The 15624-nt window shown below is 38.9% G+C and overlaps 1 protein-coding gene across 7 annotated transcripts in view; it reads right to left on the bottom strand.

Moving 5' to 3' along the window:
* CDK14 (cyclin dependent kinase 14) overlaps nt 1–15624 on the bottom strand; it is a 545410-nt gene that overhangs the window by 122025 nt on the left and 407761 nt on the right. For all 7 annotated transcript variants that reach the window (XM_032798112.2, XM_075062353.1, XM_032798113.2 and 4 more), the window contains one exon: nt 6556–6604. In XM_032798112.2, coding sequence (XP_032654003.1) covers nt 6556–6604 — 49 coding nt within the window. The remainder of the gene's footprint in view (nt 1–6555; nt 6605–15624) is intronic.

Raw genomic sequence — 15624 nt, 5'->3', positions numbered from 1 at the left:
GTAAACACCTACAGTATGGTAGCACTGTAAAGAGTGAACTTTAGTGACATCAGGCATAACAGAATTTATTTTTAAAAAATACAATTTGCCATTTTTTGTCATATAATAAATGATCATCATTCCTTGACTCAGATGGTACTAATATCTGGTGTAGGTAATAAGACACTTCCAACCACTACACAGGTTATGGATTGTTCCTCATGGACAAGCCCTTTAATCAATCAAGAAGTTAAACAGGAGAATTTGATAAATAACTTTTTATTGAATTTTGCAGAAATAAAAAAAACCAAAAAACATTTACAACATACCAACACCATGCAAAAGAAGCAAGCCAACAAATGATAACAGAGTTATATGTCTCCAATAAAGAACATTTTCCAAAGTCTATTCAAGTTATTTCCCCCCATAGAAACCATCATGCTTACTCCCTACTGATAGCTGATAGGACTACCTTAATAGATTTGCAGAAGGAATATAATTATTTATATAAAGCAGTTTTTTCTAACCCATATATTCCATCACAGGAAAAGCACAATGGATCCTTAGCTCAGATTCAGCTTTAACTCACCGTCACATGGACTAACCCAATAAATTGGTACCCAAAGAAAGAGACTTTTACTTGTGATAACAATATAAACTGCCTATGCTTATATGCTTAAGAGCTTGAATAATTAAAAAAAAAGTGGTGGCTGCAGATTTTAATAAGATGAATATTGCACAAAAGTCAAGAAGTAATCGCATTTTGTCTTTTAAACTAAATAGCCCATAGGGGAATACGTTTTTCTAAAAACCACTTTGAACTGTAAACTTAACTATTCAAGTCTGAAAAGTCCATATATTCAATATTTGGCTTTTGAATCTTTTTTTGGTCCCTCACCCTTGCTTCTTGAGAAGGTTTTCACTGACTAACAGTTTAAAAATGTGAGAATCTGCCCGTTGAGTCCTACCCTTAAACTTTGCCAGACATAAGCATGGAAGGCTTCAGCCCCTGCCATTATAAAAGATCTTGTTTGAAGCAGAAATGTCCCGCAGTTGACCTGTGCTGTGAGGCTAAGGTGCCATATACTAAATTCTATCACGTTAGCGAATTAGTTATATTAATTTTAATATGATGGGAAAGAACAGATGTGCAGGGGACTATCTACATTCTTCCTCATCACCATAATGTGAGAGCACCTTACAGATCCTTCTTTGAAATATACAGAGAGACAATTAGCTCTCTCTCCTCATTACCCTGTAAGGGTTTACTGTTGTGGGAAAGCTATTGTAATCTGAAACAGTGAGTTTTAAAATGTTTTCTGAAGGCACAGTGCAGACATACCTGAACTGAACAGTGCAGGACAAAACATAAAACACTGTTCAGCTCCCTCTATACTTAAAAAACAAACAATGTTTTAAATGAGTTGAGGAGACTCATCTTGTACCTGGTCCCCCAGTAGAGTAACATGTGCAGTGCAGGTGGAATTCAATAATGTGAGTTGGCTGCCAGACTGCCTTTGACTCTTGAAAACCCCCAGCCGAGGAACTGCAGAGCTTACAGTAATTTTCTAATGTCCATCTTGCATTTTAAGTACCATGTGTATGATTCCCTAAGTACCATGTTCTCTATCTCTGTAATTGGACACCTTAACCAAAGTACTCATTCATGTTACTACTTTGTTTCTCCAAAAGACCTTTCAAAAGTAAAACAGGTCTATTGTTACATCTAGCTTAAGAGCTTCAAAGATCTGATTTTTCGCATAATAAGCTTGTTGGGTTTATTTTCTCCACCCTAGAGTAGTCCAAGAACTCTGATATTCTTGGCTCTGGTATGATTTTCCATTGGTTCTAGTCAATATTTTAAAAAAGTTATTTATTACGTATTGCTTTATTTTGAGCAGCTGTTTTCCAGCTAAACTGGTTAGGTAGATATCAAGCCATGTCAGTCATTGCTCTATCTTTCCTACTCTGGTTTTAAGATTTGTTTCTCTTGTGGTTGGAGTAACTACTGTGTGATTGATTATCATCACTCTCACAATATTATCTATAATGTTTTCTCTTTTCTTGCCTCTGTTTTCTGTAGAAGACCCTGCCTCACACCTGGGGATACTGTGAAAGTTTGTAAGCAGAATGCCATTCTTCTTAGCAGACTGTCCTCACTGAAATTCATTGACTGTCATTATTAGGGGTCTACTTAAACCACCAAGAAATCACACATTTTTCATGGGTTGGTCACAGCATAAATAGCAAATTTTGTGGATGTGTTCAGACAGTATATATACAACAAATATTGTACTGTACTACTGTACTGACTTTCTAGTCACCTTGGACAAGGGAGCCTGCTAAATAAATAAAAATAAAGTATAATACTTAAAGTTGTACAAGTTTGTTTCCACATGGGAAACCGCCAGCATTGGGTACATGCTTTTTAAAGTACTTACTTAGTTTTGGATTATCTATTTTTTCTAACGGTATGTTGGCAGCAGTGACAGGCATCCACTAGTTCCATCGCAGCTTCTCCTTTTGCAAAACTACTTTCAGTTGTTCTTTTACACATCGTGGACACTGTTGCTTGTTTTTTGTTCTGACCTGTAGTCTTTGCACAATCTTTTAGTTTATTATGCAATTCAGCCTTAAAATGGTGATCAATTGTGTTTTTTTCTGAGCAAATCCAGTCATGTTGCAAAATGAACAAAACAATTTACCACCAACTGTCTGCAAGATTCTCCACACAATCCAAAGCTAAAAATATTTTTGATGTCAGCCATCTTTATATGCAACAGCAATCCTTTCACTCAGTTTGATGACTGTCATTCTCACTTATCATAAATGTTGACACACTCTCAATCAATGATCTTCTGTAATGACTGTTGTGCTCACTTTAGTATATGTCATGCAACTTGACAGACACTCTCAATCAACTATCCACTATGACGATTGGAGTGATAGCACATGATATCACAGCTGTTTTTGCATTGTGGTAATCACAGAAGTTTTACAGCATATTTTATAAATAAAACATTTTTTGAAGGTTAATTTCACGAACAATCCCATATTTCATGATTTTCGTGAAATCGCAAATCAAGAAGGCCCCTAATCATTGTATAAGCCTTGGATGTAAGCCTTTTTAAAGACGTTTATAAACTCAGGTTTTAACTCCTGTTCATCAGCAGCTCATGCATACAAACAAGAAAAGGGGTTGCATTATCCTAAGTCCTGTGCAGTTTGAAAAAGAAAAGTGGAGGGTGAGAAATCTCTTGAGCCATGCATACTCTCAGACTTTGTGGTCCTGCCACACACAGACTACGAGGAAGTGGTCGGGATGTTACCTTGAGGCTTGGGAAACATGGGTTCAATTCCCTGCTCTTGGCACAGACTTCCTGTGTGACTTGTTAACTCAGCTTAATCCCTCTGTGCCTCATTTCCTCATTGGTAAAATGGGAATAGCATCACAGGGACATTGTCAGGCTAACTATGTTAAAGATGGTGAGGGGCTCAGATAGTATAGTAATGGGGGTCATATAAATATGAGGTGAGGAGGAAAGGAGTAAGTATGGGGCACCATGTCTTATTCCTCCCTGACATTGACCAGCATAAACAGGAGCACTCACACTGCAGCTTGTGAACATAGACATTTATGTGGTTGCACAAGCTGTAGATCAAGAGCAGGGCATGCTTTTCTGTCAGTTTAAAGAAGATCTAATATTTTTTTAAAAATGCAGGTAAGTATTTTAAATCAATCTTCTATTATACATGCTTTGGGAGCTGCCCTAATCCTGTACAGTGGTTTCGTAGTATCAGAGCTGAGAGGCTTTCAAACATATTTCCCAGTTAGGCCCAATCCTGCAAAGACTTACAGTCCTAGAATTTAAGGTCCGAAGAGACCACCAGCTTATTGAGTCTGACCTCTTGTATATCACAGGCCACCTACACACTACACCCATTAAATTTTAAACAACATAAGTAGTTCCATTGAAATTAATGGGACGACTTACATTACTTAAAGTTAAGCACACGCATAAATCTTTGCAGGATCAGGCCTTAGATATCCTTTGACACTGATCCTCCAGAGCCATTAAGAGGTTCACAGTAACTAACTGTTAACAGTATCAAAACAAATCTGTATATTCAAACTACCAACAGTATAACCTTATTTTCATCTGCTCAGTTTTTAAACACTGGGAGGGTCTAATCCTCATTCTGACTAGACTGCAAACTTGGTTTAAATAAACCAGCCCATTTTGGTGTCATGAATGCAAAAAATACTGAAAAAAAGAAATCAGAATTATTTAAAAAATGCTCTTTTAGATTAGACAACATGTTCTTCAAAATGTGTTAATAAATAAAGGCATACTTTCTAGGCTGAGTCACTCTATGAGGGTTTTAAATGTTAATTTTATAGCTGAATTATAAACCCCTTGAGAATATGATGTTTATAATGGAAATATTGATACATCCTTAACTACAGCAGTACTATCAAGCAACACTCTAATACTGAACACTAATAAAGATTTACACTAGAAAAGGAGAAAATCCTTTACACGTTTCAAATGTAAATGATACATAATTTTGAGAACAAAATATTTCCTATTATGTTAGAGCCTGACACATGAAGCACTGAATTCTACTGCAAGTATTGTCGTTGCTTTCAGTCTTTCAATCCCCTCATTTATGCTGAAAATTTGCAAATCCTTTATTCATATAGCATAGAAAACGTGTACATATTTTTGAAGAGGTTCCTTATAAATGAGGAAGCTCTGGTTTTATGTGTAGCAGACTGTGATGGAATCATGTTATGTTAATTCTCAGACCACCGTATTATTTTAAACAAACAATATATTTTGTAACAAACAAAACCAACACACAGTAAGTTTGAAGAAAATATGTTGCTCACACAAAGTCATGTTTTCAATTCAAATGAAATTATTATTATTTGTACCATGACAGAGTCTAAAGGCCCAAGTATTTATCAGGGCCCCATTGTGTGAGGTACAATTAAAACAGGCAAGACGACAAGAGTCCTGCCCCCAAAAACATGCAGGCAAGTTTGTTTTATATATACCTATCCATTCATTCCAGAGCGGGGCTACAACTCTGGGAGCACAACAGTGCTATTGCTGCCTGTCTGATACATAGCTACCAACAGTCGCAAAACATGAATTGAGACAGCAGTTACCTGGGAAAGCCAAACCTGAACTCTTGATAGCAGTGGTTATGATCTTTCTGTGGGCTAAATCATGGCATTACCTCAAACCCTAAGAAAGGGGTGGCACATATTGTCTTGCATACTGGAGGGAAGCAGACACAACATCATAGAAATGTAGGAGTGGAAGGAACCTCGATAGGTCATCTAGTTCAGTCTCCTTCATTGAGGAGGATTATCTATCATTCCTGACAGGTGTTTGTCTAACCTGTTCTTAAAAACCTCCAATGAGGGAGATTCCACAACCTCCCTAGACAATTTGTTCCAGTGCTTTACCACCCTGACAGTGAGGAACATGGCCACACTGGGTCAGACCAAAGGTCCATCTATCCCAGTATCCTGTCTTCCAACAGCAGCCAATGCCAGGTGCCCCAGAGGGAATGAACAGAACAGGCAATCACTAAGTGATCCATCCTCTGCTTCCCATTCCCAGACTCTGGCAAACAGAGGCTAGGGATATCATCCCTGCCCATCTTGCTAATAGCCATTGATAGACCTATCTTCCATTCATCTTTCTAATTCTTTTGTGAACCCTGTTATAGTCCTGGCCTTCACAACATCCTCTGGCAAAGAGTTCCACAGATTGACAGTGTGTTGTGTGAAGAAACACTTCCTTTTGTTTGTTTTAAATGGGCTGCCCATTAATTTCATTTGGTGATCCCTAGTTCTTGTGTTATGAGAAAGTGTAAATAATACTTTTATTTACTTTCTCCACACCAATTGTGATTTTATAGGCCTTAATCCTATACCCCGTTAGTAGTCTCTTTTCCAAACTGAAAAGTCCCAGTGTCATTAATCTCTCCTGTATTAATATGTCTAGTAAGGAATCTATTTGTCAAAACCATGTCCAGAATCTTTTTTGCTGTCTGTATTGTTACAGACCTACTCATTGACAGGAATTTTGAAATAAATTACCAAAATAATTGAAACTGGCATGATTATATTGTGTTATTTTGAGAAATAAAATACACAGAATTTTAAAATACTATAGCAACATTTTAAATTTTTTGGTGCAGAATTCTCCCGAGTAAAATATGGTCCAAAGAGCCACATGAGTATTTCTGTTATAGAAATGTACATAGCACACCCAAATGACACACATGAAGTCAAACTTTAATCTTTCCATCTGATTTCACACAACATTATTTGGGTTAAATGGTGTCAAATAGTTGAAGCTGGGGCTTCATTTGAACACTGGCAATGTAAAGAAAGTTCAGAACTGATAAATGCAGGCGTGGGTGATTCTATTTTGCTATGTAATGACAAAGAAACAAAAAGCATTGTAAATTAGCTATGGTAACGTCACAGCATGAGATAGACCATATGGATGGAAAGTCAAAGAATGCAGAGTAAATTGAAAAAAAAAAACTTACTTATTCCATGCTTGTCTAAGGTTTTTAGAGCTGTACTGTGTAAAGCGTTCTGCAACAAAAAGAAAGACATTCAATTATCTTCTTTAATTATATTAAAAACATGGAAAAGCATTTTAACTAATGACGGTTATCATTCCTCCCATATGCCAAATCTGGGGAAAAGAACAAAGTGAGAAGAAAGGGAAAATAACTTTAAATAATGGACACATTATGGGACTGATTCTCATCTACACAAAAGCCACTTTACATACACTTTAAAGCCATGTTATATTGCCAGAATGTTACAGAGTGGTTTTAAGTGTAAATAAGAATCAGGTCCTATTTTTCGTTATCACAAAAAACATTCTCTGTAACCTTGCTGTCATGACTCCACATTTCCCATGTAAAAAATTTGTAATAGTAAGTGAAATGAGCCCAGATTCATGTTAAAGTTGGGGGCAGCTGAGAGCTATGCTGCTCATAGGAAAGTCTGCATGCTAAAAGATCCATAAATATAACCAAAACTCTGCAAGTATAGCGATGGCAAGTTTCTTTAGCCCCCACCCCCAACTAAGTTTTAGCTATAAATATTGCCCCGACTAGTGCAGGGATAAGGAGCAGACCTATTGTCCTATGGTTCCTCCACAGAAGGACATCTTCTGGCTAGGGCAGGATTTTAGGAAGAACATTGGGGCTAGGCATTGTGTTGCTCCTCTGAACAGGAGCAAAGTGTGGCCCAGTTAACAACAGACATGCTTCATAAATACCTTCAAATCACAAACACCACCACACTGTAAACAGGGGATGCAGTAATAGGCCAACTCTCCTACTGCTGTGTTGTGTTAAGTAGTTTGGATAGATCTACCCAACATTATGCGCTCAGTGAGATGCTACCACCTAGATTTCCCCTAAAACTTTAAAGATCCTTTAAAAGGGGACTTTATTTTCTGTAAATGCTGCACATAGCACAGGACCATGAAGTTACAGCAATTTTTTTGTATTGAATGCATCACACCATCAGAAACAACAAAATGAAAGCAACCTTTGGTTTTCAGGAGCAACTTAAAATTAGTTGAATTGTTCTTTATTTGTATAAGTAACCTTGTCCCATAACTACTGGCAACTCTGAAAACAATGTACATGGTAACAGACAACACAACAGGAAAATCCAACTGTCAATGATAATATTTTTCTTTAAAGTTGCAACAAAATTCATGACCAGAATGAGCGGCATGTATTCAATAAAAATAGTTGAGTGGAATTAAAATGCAGCTCACCTCAGCAAAGTAACTTGGTAAAAATGGAACCATAGGATTTCAGACTTTTTACCAGCATAGTTAGAGCAGTGAAACACTCCTAGTTTAGATGCAGTTATACCAGTATAAAGGTGCCTTATATTGAAATAGCTTATTCTGGTTTAGGATCCAAAATAAGCTATACTAGTATAATCTATCTTAATACCAGCATAACTGTGTCTACAGTAATGATTTTACTGGCATAACTTCCATGACAAAAAAATCTCATCCCTAACAAACATAGTTATGTCAATAGAGCTTTTTAAGGCCATGTTACAGATCAACCCAAGGATTAAAAAGTCAAGATGGCTTCTTCTAGTTTGTGCATCACCAACAATAAAGATTCTGCAACGGAATCATAGTTAATAATTCTGTAATGAAACATGAGCTAGAACAGCCCGTGGTTGACTATACTGCTGCAGTAGTACAGGAGTAAAATCTAAGAAAAATGTATTTTAGTCAGCAAAGGAGACTTCTAAATATTCAAGAAGCAGATCTGTTGAGCAAGGCACCCTTTTTACAGTTTCTCCACAAACTAGAAGACCTCTTAAGCTGGATCCATAAGAATCATTCACCTCTCTGTATTTGTTATTTTGATTTACTATTTTAATATTTTTATTTGAAATTTGGAAAAAAATAACTCTCAGATGCCCTGCGCCAGATAAAAAGTAATAGGATTTGAATATTCTAGTAATAAAAAAGTACATTCCTCAACAAATGTACCTCACAAAATAGAATTTGTTGACTGGCAAACTATTATAAAAGTCATAAAAGAATGAAAACTTTTGTTGTGATGATTCCCTGACATAAAATTACTGATGCTATACATGACTGGTAGTAATATGAAACACTACAATGCTGAATATCTTTATGCTCCTCTATTCTAATAAATAGCTTAGTAAACTACCAAGAACTTCAGTAATTACAGAACCTTCCCATTCCAATTATGGTTAAATTAAAGAAAATTCATAGCACATTATCTAAGGCACTCAGTAGCTTGTAGAGTAACAGAGTACAGCAATTAATTTAAACCTGCAGGGTGATTTTTCACCTATTTCTATCCTGTTCTGATACTGCAGTGGAGCCACACCAGCAGGAGTTAAGGAAAGAAAGAAGAATAGTAGAGAAGTGAGAAATAAGCGAGTACATAATTGTACAAAGCAGCAAGTTATGAGTTTCTACTTCAGTTCTCTGTGCATATACTGTAAATAAATAAATAAATAAATACTCTTCTGAGGCATACAGACCACCACCACAGACAACTCTGAATTCCTCCTTTTATATAAATCTTCATTACGTACTGTACAGTATGTACTAAAACTAGCGTAACTGTAACATTACAATGAGATAAAAAGAATGCTAGACCTTTCAATGAAGCACACCATGCAAGTACTCAGAACCATTATTACATGCCAGACAACAGAGCGGTGAAGACAGTAGCGGGAGACAGTGTCCGTAATCTGATATAAAAAAAGGTATAACAGGTGTAAAAATCCAGGACTTAATTATGTGTTATGTATTAAGTGAACAGATATAATCTCAGCAATGGGAATGTGATGACAAATTAATAGAGAAATTAGCATTATAATTTGTCTTAAACCAAGTCCATCACTTAATGGTTCATCCACTGTTATCTTGGGATGACTGGCTCCACTGAAGTCAGTGGTAATTTTCCCATTTAGCTCGGTGGAGACACGAGTGGATCACTCAAAATGGGCAACATGTGGCCTTCTGGTGAGTGTGGAAAAAGGGAGAAAGGGTGACAAAACAGGAAAGCACTGAAGAAATAGAAAAATATAAGCTGGATGCAGTGCAGGGAGGGAGGGAAGGACACAGAGAATGGTCAGAAAAAAATGACAAAAGTGAGTTGTAACAACAACATGCTCCAGCTTGGCACCTGGGAGCCTGACGAGACACCCATCCCTCACATGAGGGGGTTCCAACACAAGAGGTTGTGAACAGAGCTTGTCAGAACATTGTAATAAAATTACACCAAACTATGCTGTTTTGTAAAAGCTGGAAAGTTTAGCAGAGATGTATCTGTTTTAATGACATTTCCATCACAAAGAGAGACACTCTGGTCTGGGATGTGGTAGATCCAGGCAAAAGTCTCATCTCTGATTCAGAGTGATCTGGGATGGAGAACCTTGCTCTGAATGAAGAATAATAAAAAAAAAAAAAAAAAAAAAAGAAAGGCAAGACCTTGAAAATACCTGTGAATCGGAACTAATGCCCTCTGGTAAGTTCTAATTGCGAACAACCGCAATGATTGTTCCCATGTTGGTGGATCCAAACTGTGGGGGATGTGATATACATCAAAACTGGATTTGGGATAGTTTGGCTTGTAAACACAAATCAAGTGTAAATTCCATGTAAACAAGTCATATTAAATAATACTGACTCCTGTGCAAAGCTGTACCCCCCACCCCCCAAATTTTTTTTTGAGCTCCTGCACAGGTTTGTGCAAACTGAACCATGGTAGTAAGTGCAGTATGAATGACTAGATAGATTAGATTAGACTGACAGGTAACACAGTGCAGGCTTCCCTAGTACAGAATACTGATGCATATTTTATTGATCCTGCCCTTAACAGATGCTGGTGCATCTTTGTGCACTAGGATTCAATACTTGGCTTTACTTACTTAGTGTGAGCACACAAATGATACTCGGAAATAAAACAGTGTTAAAAAAGTCTTCATGCTCTGTAACTAAAAGAATTCAAGTCAGTAACAGAACCCATCATCAGAACTCCACACTGGCAACATTGTACTGTGTGTCCAGTAATCCCACTCCATACTACAAAAAAAATTTGTAGGAATCATTAAACATTTCAACAAAATTGCACATCATAAAGTTAACAAAAGTGCTAACCTTAAACTAAAGAGGGAACATATTGACACTTAATCACCCTCTTAGAATTAATTCTGCATCTTTAGAAGACGAAAAAAATTAAGGTGGGACTTTCAAAAAGGCCTATGGAAGCTAGGTGCACAAATCCAAATGATGATTAGGCACCTAACTCCCTTACGATGCTTTGAAAATCCCAGCCTTAATGTCCAGAAGACCTCTTTTGGTTGCACTACAAAACTATAAACTATTGTTATACCAAATGAAATGTGAAAAAGAAATTGATAAATCTTGCCGTAATGTTGTTAGGAAGGAAAAGTATAACCAAAATGAGTATATTACCGAAATTCATGTTCCTTCATATACAGCCTCCTATTCTGTTCTAAACCTCTCCTTAAAGAAATCCTGTCTGCAACGCATTTATCTGGCAAAACAATCCCTGTAGGAAGAAGGGAGAAATACTAACCTTCATATTTGAAAAAGAAGGATTTTCAAACTCTATTACTATGCAGCATGATTATGTTTCTGCTTCCCCTAATTGATATTCAAAATCCCCCAGAGTGGATCAGCCTATTAACATTCTCCCTTCTAGTCCAAGAAGCCTTACATATTACTTTATAAAATCTCTAGGTAAACAGTAAAGATATTAAACACAGGAAGATATTTGTAAACTCTTAGATATGCCTACTCTAACCAGAGCCTCATACTAATGTTCACTTCAGTCAGCTTCAAAGAGTAGCTCCAGAAAAGTAGTTTCTCTTTCCAATATCTTCTCAAATCCATAACACCTTTATCCCCACATAAAAAGAGACCTTTTTAGGTTAAACCAACTTTTACTTGGTTAATAAACTAAAGAATAAATATATTAAAGATGAATCTGCACTATTAAACAAACAGGCCTGCCAATATTATTTATCTAGACCACTGGGTGAAATTTAAATTCCCAGATAACATTCCAGATATAAAGTCCTTTCCTTTAGAAGCTTCCATTGTCTCAGTGCCATCAGTCATCAAATTCATAACTTCAAATCAATTATTCTTAATTTTTTCCATGATATTGCCATACTGAAAATCAACAGAAGTGTTTACATCACTTCAGTAGACAACAATTTCACCCTATGCCAGTATATTACAATATATAAAAGCGTTGGTGCCCCCTTCTCATAAGTTTTTTAACTACCCTCACCATTTAGCTGTAAATAAAGACAGAAAGGTTGCCATCTCCCCAGTCCGGGATGAGTACCCATACTTTAGACCATACATTATTTCAGAACAGCTCCACATAAAAATCCATCCATGTAAAAACTGAGATGATATTTACATCCTCTGTAAATCATTTTGAGATCTACAGGTGCAAAGCATATGAAGTAGGTATTATTATCTCTTAAGTCTGTCTTGCGAGAACTAAATGGTTTGGGGGCTAACCACCACCTCCTCTCACAAAATCCACACATTTTTTAAGTTAGCTCAACTTTTTCTAGGTTAATAATTTAAAGAATATATAAATATAAAACAAACATCTCGTCCTGACAAAACAACAAATTTAGTCAAGAATCTACATAGGAATGTTGGAGATGTAACATCTCTTCCTGTATTTATTTGGGGATTGTTCAAAAATAAACGTCTAATGGTGAGAGCATGTGAATTTTATAAGGCAAGAGTTCTCACCCTGTGGACCAGGAGGTCACATTTTCCCTTTTCTTGCCATATTGCTAAATGGATCGGAATCCCAGGCAGAAATGGGAGACAGATCATCATAGGGGGAAGTCCCCGTATGTAAAAGGTTGAGAACTCCTGGTACAAGAAAAATTAATCAGGATGAAATTGCAAATGAATCAACATGAGCAAGCACTTGAAGAACCTGATTTATTGAGGAACAGTACAAGTGAATAGCTCATTGTTACACTATGGAATAGAAAGGCTATGATGAAAGAAAACATAAATTTGCCACCTGTTATGAGAGAGTCAGAATTTATGGGGAAAAACAAACTTCACTAGCCAAAATCTACCTACATGCTACTTCTCTCGTAGAACTATAAGATGGACAGGACTAGCCCCTACTGTGAACAAATCATACTAGAGCAGTGAACAGAGGAGAGGCAAACAGAAGGAGTTTGCCTGGGAACAGTCTGAGAGGAGCTACAGTGACTGTTGCACTACAGGGGGGGCAGGGCCAGCTCCAGCTTTTTTGCTGCCCCAAGCAGCAAAGGAAACAAAAAAAAAATGCCGTGATTGGTGGCACTTCGGCAGCTCCTCTACTGCACCACTTCATTTGGCGGGCGTTACTTCCCACCGAGAGGGACTGAGGGACCTGCCGCCGAATTGCTGCCAAAGACCCGGACGTGCCGCCCGCTTCCATGGGCTGCCCCAAGCACCAGCTTGCTGTGTTGGTGCCTGGAGCCGGCCCTGGGAGGAGGAGGGCCATGTTGTGAGCTGGTGTGGTGAATAAACGAGGATCTGTCTGCTGTGACCATTTGTTTGACTGGTGCTAGTTGCAGGGACTGTTTCACCATGTGTTTGTTTGAAAAGTGTGACTGTTTGACCAGGTGAGTCTTGAGTGGGTGATTGGAGAGAAGGCTTTGAGTCAGGGCAACTGCTTCGAGCCAGTAGCCTTATAAAAAAAGCAGCCAATTGCGAACTGAGTGAGTGGGGATCAGAGGAGAGGCAAACAGAGGGAATCTGCCTGGGAGTTTGAGGGGGATGGAGGTGGGAGGTCATTCCCACAGAGTTTTTGCCTTTCAGGCTTATGTGAGCAGTAAATACAACATCTGAAGAGGCTCTTAGAAGGAAGACAATAGGGAAAGTGAGCGATCAACTGTTGTGAGCTGCACAGGATATGCCATGTTTGTCTTTCTCCTAGGACAGAAGCAACTACATCTGTATGAAGTGAAAGCTCGTCTCCATATTGGAAGAGAAGGTTAAAGGACTACAGACCCAAGTCTCAATCCTGCGTCGCATCAGAGAAAATGAAGACTTTCTGGATAGAAGTCAGTGTTTGGTACTGCAGGCACAGCATGCTGAAGAATCAGAGTGCAGTGCAGAACAGGGAAGAAAATTGGCAGCATGTGACCTCCAGAAGATGAAAGAGGAGAACCCATATCCACCCCATTGCAGATAGAAGTAAGAAACCATTTTCAGTCTCTCTGTACAGGTACTAGGGTGGAGAATGGTTTGGAAGAGTCCTCTGAGGCAAGAGAACAGAAGGCAACCCCTTCGACTAGAAGGCATGGGATGCATTATCCTAGGGATGGCAGTTCCACGACCACCAGTTCCAAGAGATGTGTGATAGTGGTCGGAGATTCCCTCCTAAGGGGGATGGAGTCATCCATCTGCCATCCAGACTGGGAAATTCGAGAAGTGTGCTGCTTGCCTGGAGGAATTCAGGATGTGACCGAGTGTCTGCTGAGACTGATCAAGCCCTCAGACTCCTACCCCTTCCTACTTCTCCATGTGGGTGGGCACCAATGGTACTGCCAAGAATGACCTTGAGCAGGTCACTGCAGACTGTGTAGCTCTGGGAAGGAGTTTGAGGTGTAGGTCATGTTCTCATCCATCCTCCCCGTTGAAGGAATAGGCCCAGGTAGGGACCACTAAATTGTGAAAGTAAATGTGTGTTTACACAGGTGGTGTCAGAGAAAAGGCTTTGGATTCTTCAACCATGGGATGTTGTACCAGGAAGAAGGATTGCTAGGAAGAGATGAGATCCACCTGATGAAGAGAGGGAAGAGCATCTTTGCAGGCAGGCTTGCTAACCTAGTGAGAGGGCTTTAAATTAGGTTTGCCAGGGGATGGAGGTCTAAGCCCTGAAGTGACTGGGCAAGTGGGATAATGGGAGGAAAAACAAGGAGGAGGGTGCAACAGGGGAGGCCTCCTGATTCATACTGAGAAAAGAAGGCAATCGGCTAATTATCTTAGGTGCTTGAACACAAATGCAATAAGCCTGAAGCAGGGAAGAACTGGAGGTCCTGGTACAGTCAAGGAACTATGATGTGATTGGAATAACAGAGACTTGGTGGGATAACTCACATGACTGGAACACTGTCATGGATGGGAATAAACTGTTCAGGAAGAACAGGCGGGGGAGAAAAGGTGGAGGAGTTGCACTGTATGTAAGAGAGCAGTATGATTGCTCAGAGCACCACTATTAAACTAGAGAAAAGCCTGTTGAGAGTCTTTGGGTTAAGTTTAAAGGCAAGAGCAACAAGGATGATGTCATGATGGGCATCTGCTACAGATCACCAGACCAAGAGGATGAGGAAGACAAGGCTTTCTTTGGACAACTAACTGAAGTTTCCAGATCACAGGCCCTGGTTCTCCTGGGGGTCTTCAATCACCCTGACATCTGCTGGGAGAGCAATAAAGCAGTGCATAGATAATTCAGGAAGTTTTTGGACAGTGTTGGGGACAACTTCCTGGTGCAAATGCTGGAGGAACCAACTAGGAGCTGTGCTCCTCTTGACCTGCTGCTCACAAAGAGGGAGGAATTGGTAGGGGAAGTAGAAGTGAGTGGCAACCTGGGCAGCAGGGACCATGATGGTCAAGTTCAGGATCCTGACAAAAGGCAAGAAGGAGAGTAGCAAAATACAGACCCTGGACTTCAGAAAAGCAGACTGACTCCCTCAGGAAACTGATTGGCAGGATCCCTTGGGAGGCTAATATGAGGGGGAAAGGAGTCCAGGAGAGCTGGATGTATTTTAAAGAAGACTTATTGAGGGCACAGGAATAAACCATCCCACTGTGCAGAAAGAATAGCAAATATAGGAGGCGACCAGCTTGGCTTATCAGATAAATCTTCAGTGAGCTTAAACACAAAAAGGAAGCTTACAAGAAGTGGAAACATGGACAGATGATTAGGGAAGAGTATAAAAATATTGCTCGAGCATGCAGGGGTGTAATCAGAAAGGCCAAAGCACAACTGGAATTGCAGCTAGCAAGAGATGTGAATGGT

Source organism: Chelonoidis abingdonii, chromosome 2, assembly GCF_003597395.2.
Source record: "Chelonoidis abingdonii isolate Lonesome George chromosome 2, CheloAbing_2.0, whole genome shotgun sequence".
Taxonomy (NCBI): Eukaryota; Metazoa; Chordata; order Testudines; family Testudinidae; genus Chelonoidis; species Chelonoidis abingdonii.
The sequence above is the reverse complement of the archived record's forward strand: the minus strand, read 5'-3'. Positions and strand labels throughout refer to the sequence as shown.